The sequence below is a fragment of the Stegostoma tigrinum genome, chromosome 21 (genome assembly GCF_030684315.1).
Source record: "Stegostoma tigrinum isolate sSteTig4 chromosome 21, sSteTig4.hap1, whole genome shotgun sequence".
NCBI lineage: Eukaryota > Metazoa > Chordata > Chondrichthyes > Orectolobiformes > Stegostomatidae > Stegostoma > Stegostoma tigrinum.
The window spans coordinates 35995291-36020746 of NC_081374.1; the positions used below are offsets into that span (position 1 = coordinate 35995291).

A 25456-nucleotide genomic window follows, 5' to 3' on the forward strand; every position below is an offset into this window, starting at 1 on the left:
GACTGTGGAGGCTGAGTTATTGAGTCCAGTCCTACCCTATTTCATCACTGGGTCAGCACTACCCAACCCCATGGCATTTGATTCCAGACCACTCTTACTATGCTCTATTCCCAGAACAACTCAACACTCAGTGGATATCCCATAATTCACTCATATCCCTTGCACCCACTCCCCACCCCCCACCTTTAAAAGGCCACTGTACACTCTGACAAGTACTGTCATTTCCAGGGCTGTGTTGCACACTGCCTAACATTTGCCCCAGACATGACAGGCAGGACAAAATTTGCAGAGATAGTAGGAACTGCCGATGCTGGAGAATCTGATATAACACCGTGTGAAGCTGGAAATACACAGCAGGCCAAGCAGCATCAGAGGAGCAGGAAAGCTTAACGTTCCGGGTCAGAACCCTTCTTCAGAAATGGGGGTGGGGAATAGGATTCTGAAATAAATAGGGAGACGGGGGAGACGGATAGAAGATAGATAAAGGAGAAGATAGGGTGAGAGGAGACAGACAGGTCAAAGAGGCGGGATTAGAGCCAGTGAAGGCAAATGTAGGTGAGGAGTTGGGGGGGGGATAGGTTAGTCCAGGGAGGACAGACGGGTCAGGGAGGCAGGATGAGGTTCGTGGGTAGGGGATGGGGATGTGGCTTGAGGTTGGCATCATTGTGGCAACGCAGAAGGCTCAGGGTGGACATGTCATCCGAGGAGTGGGAGGGAGAATTGAAATGATTCGCAACGGGGAGGTGTAGTTGTTTGTTGCGAACAGAGCATAGGTGTTCTGCAAAGCAGTTCCCAACCCTCCATTTGGTTTCTCCGATTTTACAGGAGGCCACAACGGGAACAGCAGATGCAGGATATAACATTGACAGATGTGCAGGTGAACATCTGTTTGATGTGAAAAATCTTTTAGGGCCTGGGATCAGGGTGAGGGGGGAGGTATATAGGCAGGTGTAGCACTTGCTTCAGTTGTAGGGAAAAGTGCGGGGGGTGGTGGGGCTGGAGGCGAGTGTGGAGTGGACAAGGGAGTCATGGAGAGAGTGGTCCCTCTGGAAAGCACGTAAGGGTGGGGACGGAAAAATGTCTTTGGGGGTGGGGTCAGATTGCAAATGGCGGAAATGTCGGAAGATGATGCATTGGATTTGGAGATTGGTCAGGTGGTACGTGAGGATGAAGGGGATTCTGTTTTGGTTATTATCGCAAATATGGGGTGTGAGGGATGAGTTGCGGGAAATGCAGGAGACATGGTCGAGGGCATTTGTGATCACTGTGGAGGGGACGTTGCGGTTTTTGAAAAAGGAGGACAACTGGGATATTCGGGAGTGGAATGCCTCATCTCGGGAGCAGATGCAGTGGAGGTGAAGGAATTGGGAATAGGGGATGTCATTTTTGCAGGAAGGTGGGTGAGAGGAGGAATATTCCAGGTAGTTGTGGGAGTCAGTAGGTTTAAAATGGATCTCCATTACCAGCTGGATGCCAGAGGTGGAGACAGAGAGGTCCAGGAAGGAGAGAGAGGTGTTAGAGATGGTCCAGGTAAACTTAAGGTTGGGGTGGAAGGTGTCAGAGAAGTGGATGAACTGTTCGAGCACCTCGTGGGAACACGAGGCAATGCCAAAACAGTCGTAAATGTAACAGAGGAAGAGATGGGGGATAGGACCACTGTAGCTTTGGCAGAGAGATTATTCACAATAAAAACCAGAACAGAATCCCCCTCGTCCTCACGTACCACCTGACCAACCTCCAAATCCAACGCATTATCTGCCGACATTTCCGCCATTTGCAATCTGACCCCACTACCAAAGACATTTTTCCCTCCCCACCCTTATATGCTTTCCGGAGGGACCACTCTCTCTGTGACTCCCTTGTCCACTCCACACTTGAAAATTTGATCTAAGTTGTAGCCTTCATCATCAATTAATTTTTTTACTGTTGGAGAAAGTGCCATCGCATGCTCCTCATCTGCACTGGCAGTTTCGCCATGTAACTTTACATTATTGGAAAGCATAGCAGTTCTTAATGTAATAATATAAACCAGCCACTGCTAAGTCTGAAGGCAGGCACATCTGCCAGATTTTTGGCTTGTTTTATTAGAACTTCATAATTTATAATTATTTTATGGTGAGAAACGTGGTCCCAGATTGCTTCTTCATATGCTTTTCTATCCACACACTTAGAAGCCGCTCCATCTCCTCAAGTTCCTTTGTCTGTGACCTCATAGATTTACTAGCACTCAGACTTCTTCCAGCAATACAGCTTGCTTTAACCTTTTTTGCATTGTCTCTAATTGTGCATAAGATAGACTCTTTCATTCCTGTTCCACAAGCAATATCACATGTTCTCCCATTATGCTCAAAATGCTTTACAACGTCTAGCTACTCTTCCAGCATTATAGCCTCTCTTTTACATACACCACCCACCATTTTATCACCAGGACGCTTATTGTTATCATTCTTGCCACTTTGTTCTCAAATTTATGGTCACACAACAGAATTATACCTCTCACAGAAAGCACGAGGATTCTTGATGCCAGCACTGGGTATGCTCAGGACAAAGCTCATGAACTGATCATGTGACATCAACATTGGAATTGCATTATAGCCAAAACATGTTTGGTTTTTACAAATACTATTCCCCTATCTGTCAATCATGTTATAGCTAATTCACATTCGGAGAACCCCCTGTGCAGTAATCAGTTTCCTATTTAGCTCATAACAATTAGCTTTAGTATGCCTAGTCTTACTACTTATATTGTTATATCATTAGCATATGATAGCACACCATTTGCACTGTTGCTGTGAGATACCATAAGCATCTGCCAGAATTGCTGCTTCTCAGATACTTGATACTTGACGCTCATCTTCGTAATTCTTAGTCCTCACCAGAGAGTTATTTCTGAATTCTTCCATAATCATAATTCCCTTCACATTCTCAATTTTTTTTAATTTTACTGATTGAAATCACTGATCCCATTGCATAATTTTTGTCTTGCAAATTGTATAAATGTTTGATTAGGCTTTTTTCTTATGGTTCTAAATTTTAATTGATAAGCTTAAGAGTCAAACTCATGAGCATTGTGAATAGTTTTTTTTTAAACTGTTTTCATTGTTTGTGGATTGTCCTTCTGACAAACTGCTATGTTTGATATAGTTGGATCCATCAAAACACTCTGTAATCTCAAGATCGAACCATTTTTAGGCCACTTCATTTTCGAATCCATCTTTTGAAATTAAGTAAAATATTCTTTCAAATCCACCGTCTTTAAATTTGGGTGTTGAATACAGATTTCTGGTAAAATCAAATCACTCATTAGAATCAGAATCTTCCTCCTGAGTCACCACCACTTCCTTTTTTCCAAGCTTTTCTCTAACTGGACAATGTTTTCTGATTTTCCTATCCTTTGCACTCCAAGCTTTCTTAGTTCTAAATTGTTTCCATTAAACTTTCTTACTTTCTCTCCTTGTTCCATTACTCTTGGTTTCTCTTCTCCCTTCTTTCCAATTCAAGCGTTCTTATTTCCATTCCTCTTTTCATTCTTTTCTCTTTCCATTGCTCTTTTTTCTTCTTTTCCTTCCAATTCAACTATTTCATTTATCTTTCTCGTTTTCTTTCAATTCAAATGTTTCATTTATCTTTCTCTGTTTCCCGGAACTCAAGTTTGTTTTTATTCCAAACTGAATCTTCAATTTATGGTGACAACTCAATCCATGTTTCCCTCCCTTTAATTAAAAATCTTGCCTAATCGCTTTAAGCATCTTGAGCTTCCTAGATCATGCATTTATTTTTACCTTCAGCTTATGCTCTAAATCTCTTAATGTATCTATAATCAAATAATTCAAATAAAAATTCAAATAATCCACTTAACAACAATCAAAGCCTTTTTGAAAGTCAATTCCATTTAATGTACTTCAACAAACCCTGTTTTTCTGTCTAACTCCTCTACGTAGTCATTTTTTTTAAGTATTACAGTTGCGTCTTAACTTTAATGAATTCCTATCCCATCAAGATCCCCCACTTTGTTACGATCCTAGCAGATGGCAATCCTGGGCAAGTCAGAACTCAGAATGATTCCTGGCTTGATAGATCATATGTTTTATTTTTGCAGTCACCACAGTGGTCAGTCACCGAATACATTCAAATAAGGCTGCCCATGTTCTTTTCACAAAAACACAAGTTTATTACACAGAATTTTAAAAAGTCAATGTAATTTTTTTATAATTTATAATGACCTTAACATACACAGCAAAAACAAAAAATCACCACTTTTCCCAATGATGTTCTTTGCAGGCACTGATTCCAAATGAAGTATCACTCTCATCTTAACTCTTTACTTTCATACCCAATTATGAGATTCCAAGCATTTCCTTCTGGTGATGTTTTTATACAATTATCAGATGTGATTCTCTTCACTACTATCTCTCCTTGAGATAAGCAGTCACTGGCCCCTTGCATGACTTTTCCAAGCTGTACAGAATCCCTATCTACTTAAACTGCTGCAAGAGATTCAAAATTTAATTCCAGCTCTGAAATCTTGGACTGTCATAAACTAAAATGCCCTTTGGCAGGTATGAAACTACTCTTCTCAACTGAAACTTGATTATGTCCTCTGTTCTGTCATTTTTTGATGTCATAAAAATTCAACTCTGTAAAACATTTCATCAAAGAAACCCCAAGTCTAGTCAGAGATAATGGGAACTGCAGATGCTGGAGAATCCAAGATAATAAAGTGTGAAGCTGGATGAACACAGCAGGCCAAACAGCATCTCAGGAGCACAAAAGCTGACGTTTCAGGCCTAGGCCTGAAACGTCAGCTTTTGTGCTCCTGAGATGCTGCTTGGGCTGCTGTGTTCATCCAGCTTCACACTTTATTACCCCAAGTATAGTCATACAGCTTAAGTCATTTACTTTCTTGAAATGATATTTGAACTCACTGTTCAAAAAAATGAATTTTCCACTTAAAAGAAACAAGTCACCTCCACAGAACTAAAACTAAATCCAATTACCTCCACTTTAGAATGCAAATTGGCAAATGGCAGTAATATGTTATAAGCCTTGGGAACACCAACACCTGCAATATCCCCCTCGAGTCACACAACATCCTAACTTGGTTTCTTCACTATTGCTTAATCAAAATCCTGGAACTCCCTTTCTAATAGCATTGCAGATGCATTTATCTTTGATGGATTGCAATGATTCAAGAAGGAAGGTAACCAATGTTTTCTCTAGCACAATTAAAGATGATGACAAATGATTTAATAAACAAAAAAATTAAAAGCAGTTTTAGTGAAAATATGAGGTAGATTAATTCCTTTAGCATCTAGAAAATTTTACACAAATATTAGAATTGGAATTTCTTACTGTCATGTATCCAAAAACATCTTGATTTGTCATGCCCATCATCCATGAAAGGATACATTGCACTCTTAAACATGTTGAAATTTATGATTTCGTGTTTATTTAAGTAGGAATGGAAGTGCAGGAGTTTGGTTAGTTCACAACTTGCAATTTAGTGCACAAAGGAATTGAAAGTTGAAGTACACTGGAAGCAATTCAATTAAATTAAAGGCTGGTGGGTAAATATATATTTTTTTAACTGTCGTAATTGCTGTTTCATTTAGAAATTGCTGTAATTAATGCTCATATAAGTGGAATGTAATCGAGCACCAGAGAATGACATCCAACATCCACCACAGATTATTGTACAGCGCCTTAGGCAAACATAGGAAGGATTGATGGCAGGATTCTACTCTAACCACAAACAAGCAGTGGTTGGTACTCAGACATAATTGTTATTACTAGATGTTGGCAGCAGCAGGATTTGTTCTGTAAACTCCAGAAGAGGCCAACATTGCAAGGAATCCAGAAGAATCTGAAAAAAAAAATTTATTTTTCGCAGGCAGTTGAGTTATATAGCAAGAACATTGACATTTTAAGAAATGCCCAGCTTGTCCATCAGCATCTGCAAGTGTTTAAAAGAAATCAGTAAGCACGGTGTTGGGGTACTTGTGTTGCAGTGGTAGTAACCCTACCTCTGGACCAGGAGGTCTGGTTTGGAGACCCACCTGCTCCCGAGGTTTGTCAAAACACATTTGTACACATTGATTAAAAATGTCAACACAGGGTTATGGAAGCGGTTGTAGCATTGTACCTGTACTGTGATGTGAGAAAGACAGCTGGGCCTGCAGCGAAGAGTACAGGGAAGTCAAAATGGACTACAGCCTGTTAGGCTTGGGCAGGGAAGTGTTGAATCAGTGTTTGGCTGAAGAATGAGTAGATATTATGAACTCCGTCAGTAAGTAAAGTCCTCAAAGAAAAGGGAGGAAAATTTCCCTGAATAGTCCAATATCCAGACTGGGACATCGGACAAATAAAATGAAGTATTTACTGGTAAATTGAGCGCTGTTGCACTTATGAATAGGTGCCATAAGTGTCAGTTACAGAATTGAAAATATGGCTGAAATTTAATTCGTTTTGACGTCAGGAATTATCAAAAAGCAATTTAAATAAATATTATAAGTCTACTACAGGAAAAGATTAAGACCAGTAACTTATTGCAGAGGTACGAAAAACATTGGAATATATGTTAATGGTCAAAGCGTGCAAATGCACTATTTTGTTGACAGCAAATGGTGAAAATCATCACAAGAAAAAGAAAAAAGGGCATGAGTTCGCCATTTTGATACCGACGGGAAAACTCCCAAGAAGAAGCAAAAAAAACCTGCTAGGAATCCTTCATTGTGATAACTAAATCCAGGAGGTTCACAATAAATTGTGTGTTCTAAAGTACTAAGAGAATTTACAAATTTTTAAATAGGTAGGCTAATTTTAAAAGCTTTTTTAGATGACTATTGCTGCAGTACAGAATTTTAAAATTCTAAATAGTTTTAAAAATACATGTGTTTTTATGAGAAAAATTCTTAAATAATAGAAGCAGTGAATTACAACTAAAACAATAAGTAAACACAATTCAAAGCTTTATGAGGAGAACTTGATACAATTCAACAGCAATGCAGAATTAACAGAGACTGGTAAATAAAGAAGAAGCTGCGTAGAAAGACAGCAACAATTACAAAAAATAAAAATAAAATTATATTTCTGAATACAGAATGAATCAAACACAAACCCAAAGAGTGGAAGGGCATCTTACCACAGAGGAGCAACAAAACCTTTCAACCTCATGAGATGCAAACGTTACAAACAGACATATGTTAAACCAATACAAAAATCAGGCAGAGTGAGTGTCAGCACTGTGGAGAAAAGAAGGGTTCACAAGTAAAAATAATGTCTAATTATGAGTAAAGAACAGTCTGTTTATTTAAAAAAAGGTAACTTCCAAAGGATGTGTGAAAGTCAGAAACAGTTCCAGAGCGGCAGAAGTACCAGTGGGTGCACACATAAAAAGCTCTATGGAGTAGATCACCCATCCCCATGAGAAGAAACACCCAAATTTGAAGATGTCTCTTCATTGGAGAGGATGTTCAATGCATTCTTTGGGGATATTGGAAATCTATCTGGACTAAGTTTAATGGGCCTTGTCATGTTAGTGAGATCTCACTAAATTTAAGATGATACAGGGTCTAGTGACGCTTTGTGCCAGACCAAATACCATTTCTGAAAGACCAGAATTTGCAGACTTCACAGTTAAAACATTAGTTCGAACATTTCCCGAGGTTAAAAATATCCCACAAGTAACACAGCACCACAAAGGCCATAAGAGCGTTGAAAATGTGTATCATTTGTGACTTTTCTTACTTTTCAACCTACATACACAGATTGAACATATATCTCAAATTAGCAGATGGAATCCAATACCTTCCAATCTATGACCACTTCCAAGTAGAAGAAAAAGGGCAGCAAATACATGAAACATCGCCACCAGTAAACTACCATCCAAGCCACTCACCATACTGACTTGGAATATATTACCATTCCTTCACTGTCACTGAGTCAAAATCCTGGAACTCCCTCCCTAACTGCATCATGGGTCAACTTATAGCATGTGGACTGCAGCAGTTCAAGAAAGCAGCTGACCACCACTTTTGCAAGGGCACAGATGGAAAGGCAGGTAAAAGTTGGCTAACCAACAATACCCACATCCCATGAATAAATAAATAAAAACTGAGTCCACAAGCACAACTGTTTCAGAAACACACTGCTAAAAATGAACCATGAAAAAGTAACCATTAGGATACATAATACGCCTGCTTATGTTATTGGCTAAATGTATAAAGAAGACTGCAAAGATAGGTGGAGAGACAGGCAGTATTGAGAAGGTGGGGAGGCTGCAAAAGGATTTCAATAGGCTAGAAGAATGAGCAAAAAAGTGGTAGATGAAATACAACATAGGAAAGTGTGAGGTCATGCACTTTAGTAAGAAGAATAAAGGCATAGACTATTTTCTAAATGGGGAGAAAATTCAGAAATATGATGTGCAAAGGGACTTGGGAATCCTCGTCCAGGATCCTCTTAAGGTAAACTTGTAGGTTGAGTCGATAGTCAGAAAGGCAAATACAATGTTAGCATTTATTTTGAGAAGACTAGAATATAAAAGCAGAGATGTACTTCTGAGGCTTTAAAAGGTTCTGGTCAGGTGAATATTTTGAGCAAATTTGAGCCCCATTCCTCAGGAAGGATTTAATCACCCTAGAGTGGGTCCAGAGGAAGTTCATGAGAATGATCCCAGGAGTGAAAGGTTTAGCATATGAGGAACATTTGAGGATCCTGGGTCTATACTTGCTGAAATTTAGAATGATGAAGAGAGATTTAATTGAAACTGACAGAATGCTGAATTGCCTGGACAGAGTGAATGCTGGGAAGATGTTTCCATTAGCAGGAGAGACTAGAATCCAAGGGCACGGATTTAGAGTAAAAGGGAAGAACCTTTAGAACAGGGGTGAAGAGAAACTTCTTTAGCCAGAGAGTGATGAATGTATGGAATTCACTGCCTCAGAAGGCTGTCAAAGCCAGATCATTGAGTATATTTAAGACAGAGACAGATAGCTTCTTGATTGTCAAGGGGATTAAAGGTCATGGAGAGGAAGCAGGAGATTGGGGTTGACAAATTTATCAGCCATGATTGAATGGTAGAGCTCACTGGATGGGCTGAATGGCCTAATTTCTGCTCCTATGTTTTATGGTCTTGTGGACTGAAGCTGCAAAAATCACATGTTGGTGTCTGAAGTCTGTTCCATTCAATGAAGAAAACTGCTGTTGAGATTACCTATGTTGGCATAACACAATTGTTTCATATCAACAATAGAAACATTCGACCGAACCTTTCCAGACAACACAAGTGTGTGAAATGTGTTGATACAACAGAACAGCCAATCACAGTGAAAGAGTCAATGTTGAGTGAACACTCATTCTCCAGTAAAATGCTTGAAACTCTGAACTGCTCTACTTTACCAGTTTAACAACCACAAAGAGTGTCTGAAGTTTTCAGCACGATCAGCAACTTGAGAAACATAAGCTGCATATGTTGGACAAAAGAAGAAACAGCCTGGTCTGACTATCCTGGATACTGCAAAAAAGAAATCTCCATTTCCAATTAGAGATAGATTGCCTGATTCAGACATCAGGAAACTACAAGGAAGAAATTCTTGGTTTCACCAACACGCCTCTCATTCATGATGGGCATTCACAAAATTGAAGATATTCCAGATAAGATAATGAACAAACAACAATGTCTACAAAGAACAATGTCCTCTCCAATCGAGAAATGACAGAAACATTAGAGTCAAGGTCAGCAGTCCTCATGACGAATCATTCAAGTCCAAGATGAATGTATTTTGGAAAGATTGTGAAACTTCCAGATTACTTGAATTTATGAAGTTTAAGGCTTCGGGTGCAGTGTTGAAGCAGAAGTAGTGATAAATGTAATATAATTACATGCATGATTATATAATAATTGACTAAGCGAAAATAAAGGCTTGGGCGCACATGTTGTATAAGGCAATGGTTCATAAAAAGCGTTAATGTTTAAACTAAACTGAGCTCTGAGAGGAGAATCAGTCAGATTTGGGCAGTTTCATGATGGAGGTTCACATATCTTCTATACATTTTTATAATATAACTAATATACTTTGGAGATAATGTATTATTATTGTTATGTAATAAACTACATTTTATTATTAAGACAAGAGTTTCTTCTTGTGGTCCATTCTCCATCGCAAATTACTGAATCCTGAACTTAAAGCAACATGGGAAAGAGGACTAGTAGCAGCATTCTACCTCAACCGCAAACCACCAAGAGCTGATATCCTACATCACAGTAGAAAATCACATGCCTCTCAGTGTTCATGTGTCGTACCTTAAACACAATGTGCATGCAGCCAGCTGCATTCTGCACATGGGGTATTGATGAGGCTAAGGCAAATGCTGTCATCCTTTCTGTCTGTGCTACACCATTTGTGTCAAAGAAGCTGAAATCATGAACTCTGGCAGAGAGATATCAGTAACTTGCTGGATGTAGCTATGTTCTGGGGACTATGAGATCCCACAGAGGTCAAATGTAAAGCTTTGGAAAGAGTGAGCTGCAAAGAAATTCAGCATTAGGATCAGGATTAGGGCAATGCCACCTAATTTCACAATGAAGGATAATCACTTTTAATTCTTCATCTTTCTAACTTACATCAGTCATCCTACAAACTTTCATCTCTCTATTGATTCAGCGGTAAGAACAGTTCCTGCCTGTGTTCTCCAATATTGTGCTGGTCAATACAGATATCTTTTAGTAATTTATTCCTGTGTCCTTCTTAAGCAGATGATGCTTTAGCTATTTAATTTACCATTGCCACTGAGAGCACTATCAAGGTTGATATTTTCATTATTACAGTCTTTGCAACTGAACAGTGTTGTCCATAGCAGATTTGCTTTGTACCATTTACAAGTACCAGTTATGCTATGATTATTTGAAAAAAATGAAAGCTGATTATTTTAATGATGAATAGTGCTACATGACTCGAGAATATTGAGAGAATAATTTTTTGAAATCAATGGTAATTTTCCCACAGCACCTCATAATTACTTCTCATATAATGATGAAACATCAATAGGTAATGAAATTGATTATTCTGAAATGAAGAATAGTTTTAGTTGCATTGTATGTGATCAGCCAGAAAGTGGTTGTGAGCTTATTTAGGAGATTCCAAAGATTACGCCTTTTGTAATGCTGACAATTTATTTGCTTTTTATAGTTTAAGTTAATTGTCTATAAAAGCAATACCTTGCAAAATATTGGAAGCATTTATATAGGTTATATTTGATACTTTGTCATATTTGATCATTGAAACCAACTATCAGGAAGAAATTTAAGTTTTTAGTTTAATTTTTTACATTAGGAAGTGGTAAATGAATCTTTATAGTACTGTGAATGTCAGACAGATTCTTCAAGCATGTTGATAGGGAACACAAGATTTATTCGTATTTTGTTATCTTTAAAGAAGATTCAGTCAGGGCCTACAACATGGCCTTCAGAAAAGACATTTTGGAAAGGTCTCACAAGTTTGATTAAATCTTTTGAAGATGTTATTAGATTGGTTGATGAGGTATTGACGGAGATATTGTCTAGATTTTTTGGAAAGCCTTTCATTCAGTGCTACATGGATGAAGAATTTGTTGTATACTGAGGAGAAGAAGGATTCCAATTATATTCCACAGGGGAAAGGCTTTTATAAAATTTATAAATAACCTAAAAATATATTTTGGACATGATCTGTAATTTTGCAGATGGTAGAAAGGTTTCTGTAATACTTCAGGCTGGCTGCAATGTGTTAGGGAAATGTCTGAATTTGAAAATTTGACCCAAATGTTACAATTTTCAGATAACTGGAGGTTACACTGAACCTGAAAAATGCACATTGGGACTTCTGGGTATCCCCAATGCACTGACTATATGGTAACTGCTCAGAAAGTTTAAACTTCACGTGGGCATTTCTACCGTGCTTGGAACCATTTGAAGAAGTCCTCACCTCTGAGTTAGAGTCAGAGAGTCAAGGGGTGTTTCTGACATGCTTACTTCAATCGAAAGGCTTCAAAAGAGAGAACTTAAAATGTGGTCTAACTGTTAACTATAAAAGTAACCCTTCAGCCTATCCACTAATGCCACATTCATTCATGCTGACTCCATTAGTGATTCCCCAAATCACTTTCACTAACACCCCACCCTTAAACATGGAGTCAATCCCTCCACCAGGATCTAACATACACCTACTTCTACAAACATGCAAACCGTCTCCGGCCCAACTCAACCCCAAGCTCAACATCCCCTGCCTCGCATCGCAGAACGCTAATGAAAGCCCCTTCCTGTCCCCTCAGTTGGCTCCTCCTAGATATACCCAATGCCCCCATGCCATGTTAGGAAAGTTGGCAACCTTTGTCAGACCGAGGTTAAAAAGGTTGATTCCAACTTAGGTCAGAGGATTCAGGCAGTTTACAAGTGGGCAGCCCAATGTGCTTTACTTTACAGAGAAATAAGGAGATTGTGGGGCAAGAATTTGCTGGTGTCAGAGGTCATGATGATGAAAGGTACTGAGCTGCATTCACATGATATTTGAATAAAAACCAAATATGGTGTCTCGTCCTTAATTAGCTTTCATGTGGAATGTTTTATCAAGTTTTGTTCTTCTGATATGGCAGATGATATTCAGGCTTTGGGAAATGTTTAGATAAGGTCTTTATTACTATCTGTTACACCCCCATTCCTTCCCTTGATGGCATTCACTGACAATGAATTCAGCATCTTTCCTTCTGCACCTCTTTCACTTGAATATCCTTTTTGTGCGAGCCTCAACAAAGAATTTTAGCAAGAAATTCAGTTGTCTCTAAACTGAGACACCTGCCTTAGGACTTAGTAGCACACCGGGCAAAAAAACTTGTAAATAGAGCCAAGTGTATAAACTGTAGACAACCTTTGAAGAATCATTTCTTGCAGAAGTCAAAAAGTTATTTAAACTGTTACAAATGAACATTCAGAAAGTTTTGTTTCAACAAATGTGCAGATCTTAAGGTTAATGTAAATACCTTCTGAAAGGGCACATCACTGGACAGAATGACATCTACAGAATCATTAATGGTTAGCTGTGTAACATCACAAGACTGATAGAAAAAAAGACTTCCATTTATATTGCGCTTTTTGTGACCATTAGATGTCCCAAAGGACTTTAAACCTAATCCATTCCTGGATACATAATACAGTGCAAACTGCTTTTAAGAATGGTTCATCCGTTTTATTATTGATAATCTCAGTCCTGTTGCTGCAGATGAGAAAAAGTGAAGATGCAAAACAGCTGAAATAAATCAATGTACATCTGAAAAAAATAGAGGGCAATGTTGCTTATGGGCTTCCTCTCCATTACTGTCTTACCACTGTCATAAAAGCTGTTCTGATCATCCTCAACCAACTGTATAGTGTACTTCTCAAAGGGATGAGGATATTGATCTCTGCTACCTCTCTGCTGGTCTTGGACCTTTCCACACAGTTGTGTGCCAACTTCTCTTTTCATGAGAGAGAGGATTTAGTGTGGATATCCTAACTCGAAGGGTCTAGGCCCGAAACGTCAGTTTTTGTGCTCCTGAGATGCTGCTTGGCCTGCTGTGTTCATCTAGCTTCATACTTTGTTATCTTGGATTCTCCAGCATCTGCAGTTCCCATTATCTCTGCTCACACTAGATCTAGCCTGGCTTGAAAGAACCCAGTTACACAACAGAAACATGTCCTCGGTTTATGTTTTATACCTTTTTTAATATCTTATACTCTTACAGAATCCCCCAGCAAGGTGGTCACCTGCAACTTCCACTAGCACAGGGACAAACACCTCAGTGGGTACATTAGCTAGATTGAACAGGGGTGAGCATATCATTGAGGTGTCTACTACCGGTGGGGAAAGAAATACTGGAGATCTCTGATGCTCAAGCAACAGCCAGAGACCAGGTACCTGCACAACCCCAACCAGAAGGCTCAGTTCTTAGCCATTAGTGACATAGTCAACCTGCAGGGGAAACATCAGGGCATTGAAGTTGGAAAGATGGAGGATTTCGCCTTACTGTGGTGGCTCTGACATGTGAATGCTCAACTGTTTCCATGAAAAAGGTGTCAGCTGTTTTGGAGATCCAGGTCTGGCAGAACAGCCAATGTGCCAGATAAGTGTTCTGTTCTCTACTCCAGTGTTCTAGCCATGCAAGTCAGTGTCTCATTTGAAAACTGTGGTCACAAATGGCAAGCAGGATTCTGTTTTTTGAAGTTGTTCAGAGGCTGTGGACAGCATGGCATACTCATTGCCCATTGAAAGTTGGTATTGGTGGGTCTATTTCTTGATTTTGTGGATTGTTAGGGCATTTTCCAAAGTCAAGGGACCAGAGATGCATATAAATCCATGTTTATCCATTGAAATTGATGTCAGGGTAATCTTCTCATACGAGCGGAAACATCTCCATGTCCACTCCATCCAGGCCTCTCAGTATTCTGTAAATATTAATAAGATCCCCTCCTCCTCCTACTAAATTTGATCAAGTCCTCAACCACTCTTCACATGCCAAGCCCTTCATCCCCAGAGTCGTTCTTGTAAACCTCCTCCAGATCTCATCCAATGGCAGCACATCCTTCCTTAGATATGGGGCTCAAAATCATTCACACTATCCCAAATGCAGTCTGACCAGAGTCTCATATACTGTCAATAGTATATTTCTGCTCTTGTATTCCAGCCCTCTTGAATGAATGCTAACATTACATTTATCTTCTTAACTGTCAACTGAACCAGCATGTTAAGCTTAAGAGAATCTTGAACTAGCATTCCCAAGCCCCAATGTACTTTGGATTTTCAAAGCCTTTCTCCATTCAGAAAATAATCTATGCCTCTATTCTTCCTAACAAGTGCATAACCTCACACTTTCCCACACTGCCACTTCTTCAACCACTCTTGTTTCAATTTTGGGGCTCTATATACAATGCCTACAAACTTCCAAGTATAAACAAAGCACAATCTCTAAAAAGGACCATGGACTGTTTTTCAATTAATGATATTCTACTCGATTTCATAACACTGTAAAATCTTACCAATAACTGAGGTCAGGCGAATCGGCATTTAGTTTCCTGTCTTCTTCTTCCCTTCCTTCTTAAACAGGGATGTTGCATTAGCCATTTTCCAGACCTCTGGGACCCGTCCTGACTCCAGTGATTCCTGTAAGATTACCACCAATCTTTTCAGTTCTCTCCTTCAGAAATCTGGGATGTAGTCCTTCAGGTCTGGATGATTTTCCACCTTCAGAGTTTTGAGTTTCAACAGTACCTTCTCCTTGGTGATGGTCTCTGCACTCACTGGGGCAGAATGGTGGCTCAGTGGTTAGCACTGCTGCCTCACAGCACCAGGGGCCTGGGTTTGGTTCTACTCTCAGGCGACTGTCTGTGTTCTTCCCGTGTCTGCATGGGTTTTCTCCCAGTGCTCCAGTTTTCTCCCACATTCCAAAGACACACAGGTTAGGTGGTTTGGCCATGCGAAATTACCCTGAATGATTAGCCATGGGAATGCAGGGTTACAGGGATGGAGTAGGGGCATGGGTCTGGGGGAATGCTATCTGTAGAGTGGGTGTCGACTCAATGGGCTGAATTCCCTGTTTTCACACTGTAAGGATTGGGCCAGTGATTCTCAGGTGTCCATAGGAATGCCACACTTCACCAGTGAGGCCTTGCGGGTATTACTGAAGCACTTCCCCTGTCCATCTGAGGATCACCTGCCAGCTTGAAGCTGGGAGTAGAGGACCTGCTTGGGGAGTCTCAGGTCAGTTGTGCAGGCAATGTGCCCAGCCCATCATAGCCAATCAAAGGTGGTCCATGCTTGATGCTGGGAGTGTTGGCCTGGTCGAGGATGCTGGTATTGGTACATCTTTCTTCTGTGTACATTCGCAGGATCTTGCACCGGTAGCATTGCTGGTACTGCTCCAGTGCCTTGTGGTGTCTGCTGTAGCCAGTCCACGTCTCAGAGCCATATAGGAGAGTGGGAACCACCACAGCTTTGTGAACCATGATATTGGTGTCGGATCTGATGTTGTTATCCTCAAACATCTTTTTGTCAGGTGTGAACTGTTCAGAACTGTATCAAATAATGGGAACCTTGCACGGGGACTGACTGTAAGATCCTGCATCTCCTCCTCAGCCAATTTGGGATCTGAGATTGTGTTAGACACAATATCCCACTATGAGGAAAGACACCCTGTTTGGGGATACTGCATGATACGGCCTGATCAGTCAAAGCATTGAAACTCACCTTTTGAAAGCTGTTTCACAATGGTCCTGTTAAAATTTAGTCATGTATGAGAGTCCTGATAGAGGCAGTTATGATTTATCTGCCTCTTGACTGACTAGTTCATGTTGCTTGTAACATATAGATATCATGTAATAAACTATACTTATTATATAAGACAAATGTCCTTTTCTTTTTAAATCTCTTTAGTGACCTAAACTGTGCCTTTGATAATTAAGCAGGTTCTTAGATTCGGTTCAGAAAGGAGGATTGATGGCATTGAACTACCCCTAACTATCAGCTGCTAGGGGCTGCTAATCAGAGTTCAATACAACATGGTGAACGGGGGAGGACGTTATTTCTAAAATACCTGAAGGCACCAACAGTGGAGACAATACATTCAACCCAGAAGGAAAAGAAAATTAAGGTATGTGAGTTGAACACTTAAGGAATAAAATCGCTTTAAAAAGACACAGACAGTCAGCAACAGAAATGTGAAAAGCGATAAGCAGTCAGAAGCACTTAAGGGAGCTGCAGTAGGAATAAAGAAGTACTCCAGAAGACCAACTTCTTTTCAAAGCTGGGAAGAAGTGCAGGGAAAACAGCGTGACCAAGGGAAAGCACAAAAGCTAGCCACACTAAGAAGAAATCTTGGAGCAATTAGAACCTCCAGGAGTAAATTTAAAGATCTCTGAGGACAATGGGGAAGAGATTTAAATAATGGTGCAATGACGATTGGAACAATTCTTAAAAAGAAAGACATAAAAAGGAGTGCTTACTGTTATCAAAGAGTCATAAAGATCGACAACACAAAAAAGGCCATTTAGCCCATTATATGCCTGTGGGTCAAAAACAATTCTATCTCTGAACACCTCCGCTCAGTTCGCAACAAACAACTGCACCTCCCAGTCGCAAACCATTTCCACTCCCCCTCCCATTCTCTTGATGACATGTCCATCATGGGCCTCCTGCACTGCCACAATGATGCCACCCGAAGGTTGCAGGAACAGCAACTCATATTCCGCCTGGGAACCCTGCAGCCATATGGTATCAATGTGGACTTCACCAGTTTCAAAATCTCCCCTTCCCCCACTGCATCCCTCAACCAGCCCAGTTCATCCCCTCCCCCCACTGCACCACACAACCAGCCCAGCTCTTCCCCCCCACCCACTGCATCCCAAAACCAGTCCAACCTGTCTCTGCCTCCCTAACCGGTTCTTCCTCTCACCCATCCCTTCCTCCCACCCCAAGCCGCACCCCCAGCTACCTACTAACCTCATCCCACCTCCTTGACCTGTCCGTCTTCCCTGGACTGACCTATCCCCTCCCTACCTCCCCACCTACACCCTCTCCACCTATCTTCTTTACTCTCCATCTTCGGTCCGCCTCCCCCTCTCTCCCTATTTATTCCAGTTCCCTCCCCCCATCCCCCTCTCTGATGAAGGGTCTAGGCCCGAAACGTCAGCTTTTGTGCTCCTGAGATGCTGCTTGGCCTGCTGTGTTCATCCAGCCTCACATTTTATTATCTATTTATTCTAATCCCGTTTTTGAGCACTTGACTCATATTGCCTTGTATGCCTTGGCATTGCAAGCACATATTTAAATACTTATTAAATATTCTGAAGACTTATGCTTCTACTACCCTTACAGGCAGAATTCCAGATTCCCACCATGGTCTGGATGAAAAAGATTTTCCTTGCATCTCCTCTGAACTTTCTGCCACATACCTTAAATTGATGCTGCCTGGTCAATGATTCCCTCTTCCAAGAGGCAACATTTCAGACAATGTGTTTTTTTTTGAAAAGGAGGACTGCTATGGAAAACCTGGATTTTAATTCAGTGACTGTTTAACAATGTCCTGTCTGAAGCCCATGAAATGTTGCACATGAATATTGTCAAGGAAGCATCAAAAAGACTGGACTGTTATTTCTAGTGACCACAAAGATAACAAGGGGTTGACAATCCTCTCTTCTGCATCAAGCAACACCTGCAGATTATGTCCCAACTGCAAACACATTTGATGTTTTTCCCTTTGAAGAATACACAAGGACAGGGTTAAAAAGTCAGTTTTAACTCTACTGGAGCGGACTAGTGCGTCTGAAAACTCTTGCGTGTACCAGCCTGTATTCGAGCATTAGTGTACTGTGGAGGTCACAATCAAAAAATTATTCTTTAGTAATCCCTATGTTGCTGGTAAAACCTCCGTCACTCCTAGAGTGGCAACTCATTTTAAAAGAAACAGGACAGCAAAGGACTCTCTCTCATTCCAATCACTGTCTAAAGGCATCAAAATTAAAGAATTTCAACGCATCTGCAAAATGAAGGATGCAGAAACCATCTGATAATCTATAAATGTTAGTGCTGCCAGTAATCTCCACTGCAAATTGGGAGGCAATGGTGCAGTGTGTTGTCATTATAATAGTGAATCCAGAATGCCAAACTAATGTTCTGAGGACGTGGGTTCAAATGCCACCACAAGTGTTCTCCAGATAATGGGCAAACTATTAGGTTCAGCTTGAACATCCTCCATAAAAGACATCCAAGATAAACGATCTTCTAGCAGACAAATGGAGCTACAAGAAAATCGGAATCAAGAGCAACAGTTCGCAAGCCAAAATCGTACCAATCTTCCAAGTCAGAACAAATTGTATTCTGGAAGAATTGTGTAACTTTCAGACTGTTTTCATTTGTGAAGTCAGAAAATTAGGGAAAATGGGAACTGTAAAAGTAATTATATGTGTGAACATATAAATTGATAACAATGGGAAAAACTTCTGTGGAGAGATTTTGCATAAAGTAATGATTCTAAACAATTTATGGAGGACTAATTGTTGTTCCCATTCAGTGTTGTTCCATTTGAGCTTTGGTACTCTTGTTATTCTGTCCTGATGAGCGCAAGATGGAAAGCTTTCTTTGACAGCATCTTTCTTTTATTAGTAAAACACATGAAAAATAGATGTAAATGTTTATTTTGTGTGTTGCAAAATCTTGAAAAAGCTCATCTTCTTAAGAAAAATTGAGAAAGAACGTTACCGAAATAACCACATTTGATTAGAAAATGTTACAGGTATATTCTGTCCACATCTTTTCATCTCTTTGAGAGAGAGACGCACCATTTCCTTGAACATGACTGAATATAAACCCTATTTCCAAACTTCTCCAGTTTCACTGCAGCTGTTTACAAACTACAAAGACGATCGACACAATTGATTCTATCCTCTCACAATCTCTCATCCCATGTCCCACCATCTCCATTTCCGCCTGCCTCTCCGACTCTCTCCCATGACCTTATATGATTAGCCCTAGTTATTTCCGTTGTGTTATACCTGTAAATCTTATATTCTCACAACTCCAACAAATCACCTCAGTCACTCACCGACACAGCACATAAAAAGTAATGAAACCTGTGTGGTTTACATACCAGCAGTGCCACTAACATTGATTATTTCACAAAAATCTCATGTTCAAGTTCACCTTTCCTTTCAGAGTGATTTTTGAGCTTATTTTCCAAAACCACAGAGTTTCGTAAAAGACATATATTCTTTAACATACATAATGCCATTGACTTACATAAATACACTTTCAAACTGAGCACATCCCCAGAATCCCTGATTAGCCAATCAGAGCATTTGAGAAGAAGGTCTTTGAGGGCACTGATCAGCCAACCAATTAGGGCAGGAAAATACTGTCCAAAGCTTTTCAGAAATGTAAAACTTACATCCTGCACAATATTTATGCCCGAATCAACATCATAGAAACTCATTTGCAGGATTAACAGTGATAATGGGAACTGCAGATGCTGGAGAATCCAAGACAATAGAATGTGAGGCTGGATGAACACAGCAGGCCCAGCGGCATCTCAGGAGCACAAAAGCTGACGTTTCGGGCCTGGACCCTTCATCAGAGAGTGGGTCCAGGCCCGAAACGTCAGCTTTTGTGCTCCTGAGATGCTGCTGGGCCTGCTGTGTTCATCCAGCCTCACATTTTATTGTGCAGGATTATCACATTGCTTTTGTGGGAGATTGCCGTGTGCCAATTAGCTGTCATATATTCTACAGTACAACAGTAACTAAACTACAATATTCTTACATTTAAATAGAAGCAATTAAAAAGGTGTGAGGAACAAGCTGCCTAAGATGTTTGGGTAAATTGACTTTACAGCACTAAATGAATTGTAGGAAACATTTAAACAAATGATTTGAACTATTAAATATTCATCCATGCCTTACTAGAAATGCAAGATGGTATTACATTAAGAGTCTTATAATGTTACAGAAATTATAATACGTGAGGTTTGGGGTGTTTCGAATCCTATCAAAGATTACCAAAGATTTTAGAAAATAGGAAAAATGGAATGAATAAACTAGCTAAGACTTTAAAAACATGTTGTTACAGCTTTTAAAAGTATATAAAATGAAAGCGAATAGTTAAAGTAATAAAATGTGAGGCTGGATGAACACAGCAGGCCCAGCAGCATCTCAGGAGCACAAAAGCTGACGTTTCGGGCCTAGACCCTTCAGAGTAATAGTTGGTTTCACAGTAGCAGAAATGGCATGAATGATCATGGGGAATTTGAAAATAGTAGAACAATCATTTTGTGGCTGTCTTCACATAAAAGGTTAATACACAGGTTAAGGTGGCTCATGGATTTTGGGGGTAGTAGATTAGCACGGAGAGCAGATCAGTTAACAGACAGGAAGCAGAGTAGGGATAAATAAGACATTTTCAGGTTAGCAGACTATAACTGAAGGAGTACTGCAAAGATCTGTTCTGGGACATCAGCTATTTACTATGAGATAGTAAGAGCTGCCAATGCTGGAGTCAGAGATAAGACAGTGCGGAGCTGGAGGAACACAGCAGGCCAGGCAACATCAGAGGAGCAGGACCCTTCCTGAAACATCAGCTTTCCTGCTCCTCTGATGCTGCCTGGCCTGCTGTGTTCCTTCAGCTCCAAGCAGTTTACTATGAATGGCTTAGGCAAAGATACAATTAACCCCTCTTGATGTGTGGTCGTAGTGTCCCTACCTCTGGAGCAGGATGCCTGGGTTTAAGTCCCACCATTTCTGAACAGGTTGATTGGAAAGATAGGTAGACAGAGATACAACAGACTTCTCTTGTGGTGCAGTGGTTGTGTTCTGGCACAGGGCTAGGATTTCTGGGTTCAAGTCTCACTTGATGCAGAGCTGTGTAATCACATGTTTGAGTAGGTTGATTAGAAACTATCTGAACAGACTCAGGGAGCAATATGTATATATTTCCTCATGAAACAGAGCTAGGCAAGAATGCAAGCTTAGAGATACAGACAGGTTAAATGGATAACATGGTGGCAGATGGAGCATAATGTTGGTAGGTGTGAGGTTACTCACTTTGATCATAATGAACATTTTTTAAAGCTACGAAACCTGTTCATGTTCGATGAGACTGAGATATACATATATAATTGGAAAGCCAAATGACAATTTGAACTTTACTTCAAATGGATCGGAATACAAGAATAAGTCTTATTACTATTGTATAGAGTGTCGGTGAGATTACACCTGGAATACCCTGACTCCATAAGAAAGGATACATTTGGAGGTAATACAGTGAAGGTTCACTAGATTTGACAACATGTTCGCCCAAAGAACCAATGATAAGTGGCTGACTAAATTGGGTCTACATTGTCTGGAGATAAGAATAATGAGGCGTAAGTTAATTCTAAAACATCCAAGATTATAAAGGGCTTGACAGAATAGACAGTGTGATATTGTTTGCCCTTGCTGGAGAATCTACAACAGTAAGGCCAAGTTCCAGGATAAAGCCCCTGTCATTAGGACTGAGACAAGGAGAAATTTCTTCATGCAAAGATGTATAAACATTTACAATTCTTTCTCCAGAGGGTTGACAATGTCCAGTAGGTGAATATATTTAAGATTGAGATGATTTTTCTTTACCTTTGAAGGGTAGGGAAGTCCAAAACTTGAGGAGATAGGTTTAAAATGAGAGAGGAAACATTTAAAAGTGACCAGAGGGGCAACCTTTTCACTCAAAGGGTGATGCGTGTATGGAATGAGCTGTAATAGGAGGTGGTAGAGACTGGTAATTACAACATTTAAAAGGCATCTGGACGGGTCAATGAACAGGAAGGGTTTCAGGGGATATGGACCAAATGCTGGCAAATGGGACGAGATTAATTTAGGTTATCTGGTCGGCATGGATGGGTTAGACCAAAGTGTCTGTTTCCATGTTGTACATCTCTATGACTCTAAATCAAAGATTTAGGGAGCGTCTGGAAAATGAAGCCTAAGATCAGGGTGATCAACCATTTCAGATTTTAAATAAATTGTCACCACCTGAGGATGTTTGATGCGACGATACCCATTGTGAACTTTCTATTTGGCGATTGTTCTCCCTTCTGGACTCAACTACATCCACTTCCAGCAGCTTACCAGCAACCTCTGCTCCCTCCCACATTTGCCCATCTGGACAGCACTCCCTACCCCCGACCCAGAAAGTCATTTCAAAGCTTCTTCCCTCCTATTTGAACTCCATGGGCAACATCAATTGTTACTAAAAACAGAAATTTCTGTAGAAACTCAGCAGATCTGGCAGCATTTGTGTAGAGGCAACCAAGTCGATGTTTCGACTGCAGTGACCCTTCTTCAGAACTGGTAGCATCTAGGAAAAAGTGGTAGAGATGCTGATGACACGGTGTTTTCCTTTTCCCCTTTCTCTATGGGCTCAGCATCCACTCACCAGGTAATCACCACCCACCCCCCTCCGTCCGCCCCAGTTAATTAGCATAAAATACCACAATTTCTTAGATGCTATCCGTTCTGAAGAAGAGTGACTAGACTCATAATATTAACTCTGTGTTCTCTCCACAGATGCTGCCCTGTTGAATCTGGCCAGCAATTTGAAGGGGTGAGTGGTGAGGCGGGATGGTGGTTGTAAGCAGGTTGGTGGAGACTGAGCCTTTTCTTCTGTTTATCTGTCTTCTGTCCACAGATGCTGCCTGACTTGCCGAGTTTCTCCAGCCATTTTTTTTGTTTCAAATTTCTAGCCTCTGCAGTTCTTTGTTCTGTCAGCAGTGATCGTTTTGATTTTCAGAGCAGGAACCCCTTACTCTTTTCTTGTTGCTACTTCCGATGTTTTCAAAAGTACGCGTTGCAAAGGGGTGCAAGGCGAGTTCATCTTTTTGTGGTCACTGACAACCCCGCCGCCCCCCTCCCCGGGGCGGCGCCTGCCCATGAGAAGTCAGCGGAAGGCTGCGCAGGCGCCGTGTGTGTGGCGCGGGGGCGGATGGGAGTCTCAGTTCCAATATGGCTGAAGATCCCGGGGGAGTGACTTTTATTCACTCAATCACTTTCTCTTTTTTTTCCCTTTCTCCTGCCGGTTCCGCAACATGGAAGAACTCTCGATAACGTGTTTTGGTCTCGTGTTGCCGTCGCCATGCCAAAGAAAGGGAACAGAAAACGGCTGAAATACCGCGGAAACATTTCTTCTGAAACAGGTTGAGAGAAAGCGAATTGAAGGGTTTGCGGGGATAATGGGAACTGCAGATGCTGGAGAATTCCAAGATAATAAAATGTGAGGCTGGATGAACACAGCAGGCCAAGCAGCATCTCAGAGCCCCTCTCTGATGAAGGGTCTAGGCCCGAAACGTCAGCTTTTGTGCTCCTGAGATGCTGCTTGGCCTGCTGTGTTCATCCAGCCTCACATTTTATTATCTCACATTTTATTATCTTATGAAGGGGTGGCGGGGTGGGCAGTGGTGGTGATTGGAGTATGCAGCCAAATCTGCTGGCCCGGAGTGGGTGGGGTAACGCGATAGTGTGTCTCCATTGGTTTTGACTGGTGCCCATTGTCCTCCCGAGGTTTCCGATTGGACAGAGGAGCCGTCGGTCAGGGAGCTGGGCACTTGTCAAGTTCGGGTTGCGCTTTGAGGTCTGAGAAACGATCATAATCCGAGACAGCCTGTGCAGGGAAATGCTCTGGAGCGAAGCTGCCCGCCCGATTTCCGCACCGGACACGGTCTCCACGAAGTAGACCTTCGAGAAGAGAGTCAGGTGTATTGTCACCAAGAAATAATGAGCTGGAAATGCTGAGGAGACCTGGCAGCATCTGTGGAAGGAAGGATATGGAGATAATGTTAGGTGAAATCGAATGGTGGACGAAAGTGGTATCGAAACCCTAGATATACGAGCAGAATTAGGCAGTCAATAGCTCATTGAGTCCGCTCCACCGTTCCGTCATTGCTGATATGTTTCACAACTCCGTTATCCTGCCTTCAGTGAAAATTGGGCATGACATGATGGTTAACTCTTCCATTGCTTTTGCCCCACTTTTTTGTACAAGACCCCACTTCCCCAACTCTGAGATACTGTCAACCACGTCTAACACTCTCCTTCCACCTGAACCCCTTCCTCTGGCCTTTTACCTACACTCAGCCAGTTCATTTTGAGAACTGTCAACATTGATGGCCTGAATTTCTCTGCCTCCATTGCCCATTTCAATTTATCTCCCTCTGACTGCACTCATGCTCTCAGATCCAACTCTGATCTCTAGACTGTGGATGTTGAGTGCCAACTTTTGAATAGCTCCTTCTGTCTTGCTCTGGACCATGATCCCATCAATAAACAATAGGCCATTGTGTCCGCAATGGTTACTCGTTTTATTTGGGGATTTCCCCCACCACTGCCACCACCATGATCTCCCCGCAGACTCCAAACACGTGTTCACCAACCCTATGAGGCCTGCTTTTACCTCCTCCCCAAAATCCAAAGACAGAACTGTCGAATCCAGATAACAAAGTGTGGGGCTGGATGAACACAGCAGGCCAAGCAGCATTTTAGGAGCACAAAAGCTGACATTGCGGGCCTAGACCCTTCATCAGAAAAGCCAGACTGCGTAATCCCAAAATCACTTCAAAAACAGAACTGCCGAGTCAGACCCGTTGTTACTGCCTGTTGCAGCCCCAGGAACTTGTATCTTTGAACCTTGACTCAAATTTCTTCTCCCTTTATTTGGTCCCTTTACGTTTTAAGTCCATGATTCTTCTGATGCTTCAGATCCGTTTCAGAATTTCCTGGTCACAGGCACCATCTACCTCCTCTTCACCATGGATGTGTAATCCCTTTACACAGTCATCCTCCATTAAAGTAGTTCTGGGATGTCTCCACTTCTTCCTCAAATAAAGGCTTCAACCATCCCCAATCACCACCCCCCTCCTCACTGGTGGAGCATGT

The 25456-nt window shown here is 41.1% G+C and overlaps 1 protein-coding gene across 2 annotated transcripts in view; it reads left to right on the forward strand.

Annotated features, from left to right (window-relative positions):
- The first annotated feature begins 23513 nt into the window (after positions 1-23513).
- tmem183a (transmembrane protein 183A) overlaps positions 23514-25456 on the forward strand; it is a 52858-nt gene continuing 50915 nt past the window's right edge. For both annotated transcript variants that reach the window (XR_007249719.2, XM_048553230.1), the window contains exon 1: positions 23514-23721. Coding sequence is in view for 1 of the 2 variants with exons in the window: in XM_048553230.1 (XP_048409187.1) it covers positions 23661-23721 (61 nt within the window). In the remaining variant the exon portion in view is untranslated. The remainder of the gene's footprint in view (positions 23722-25456) is intronic.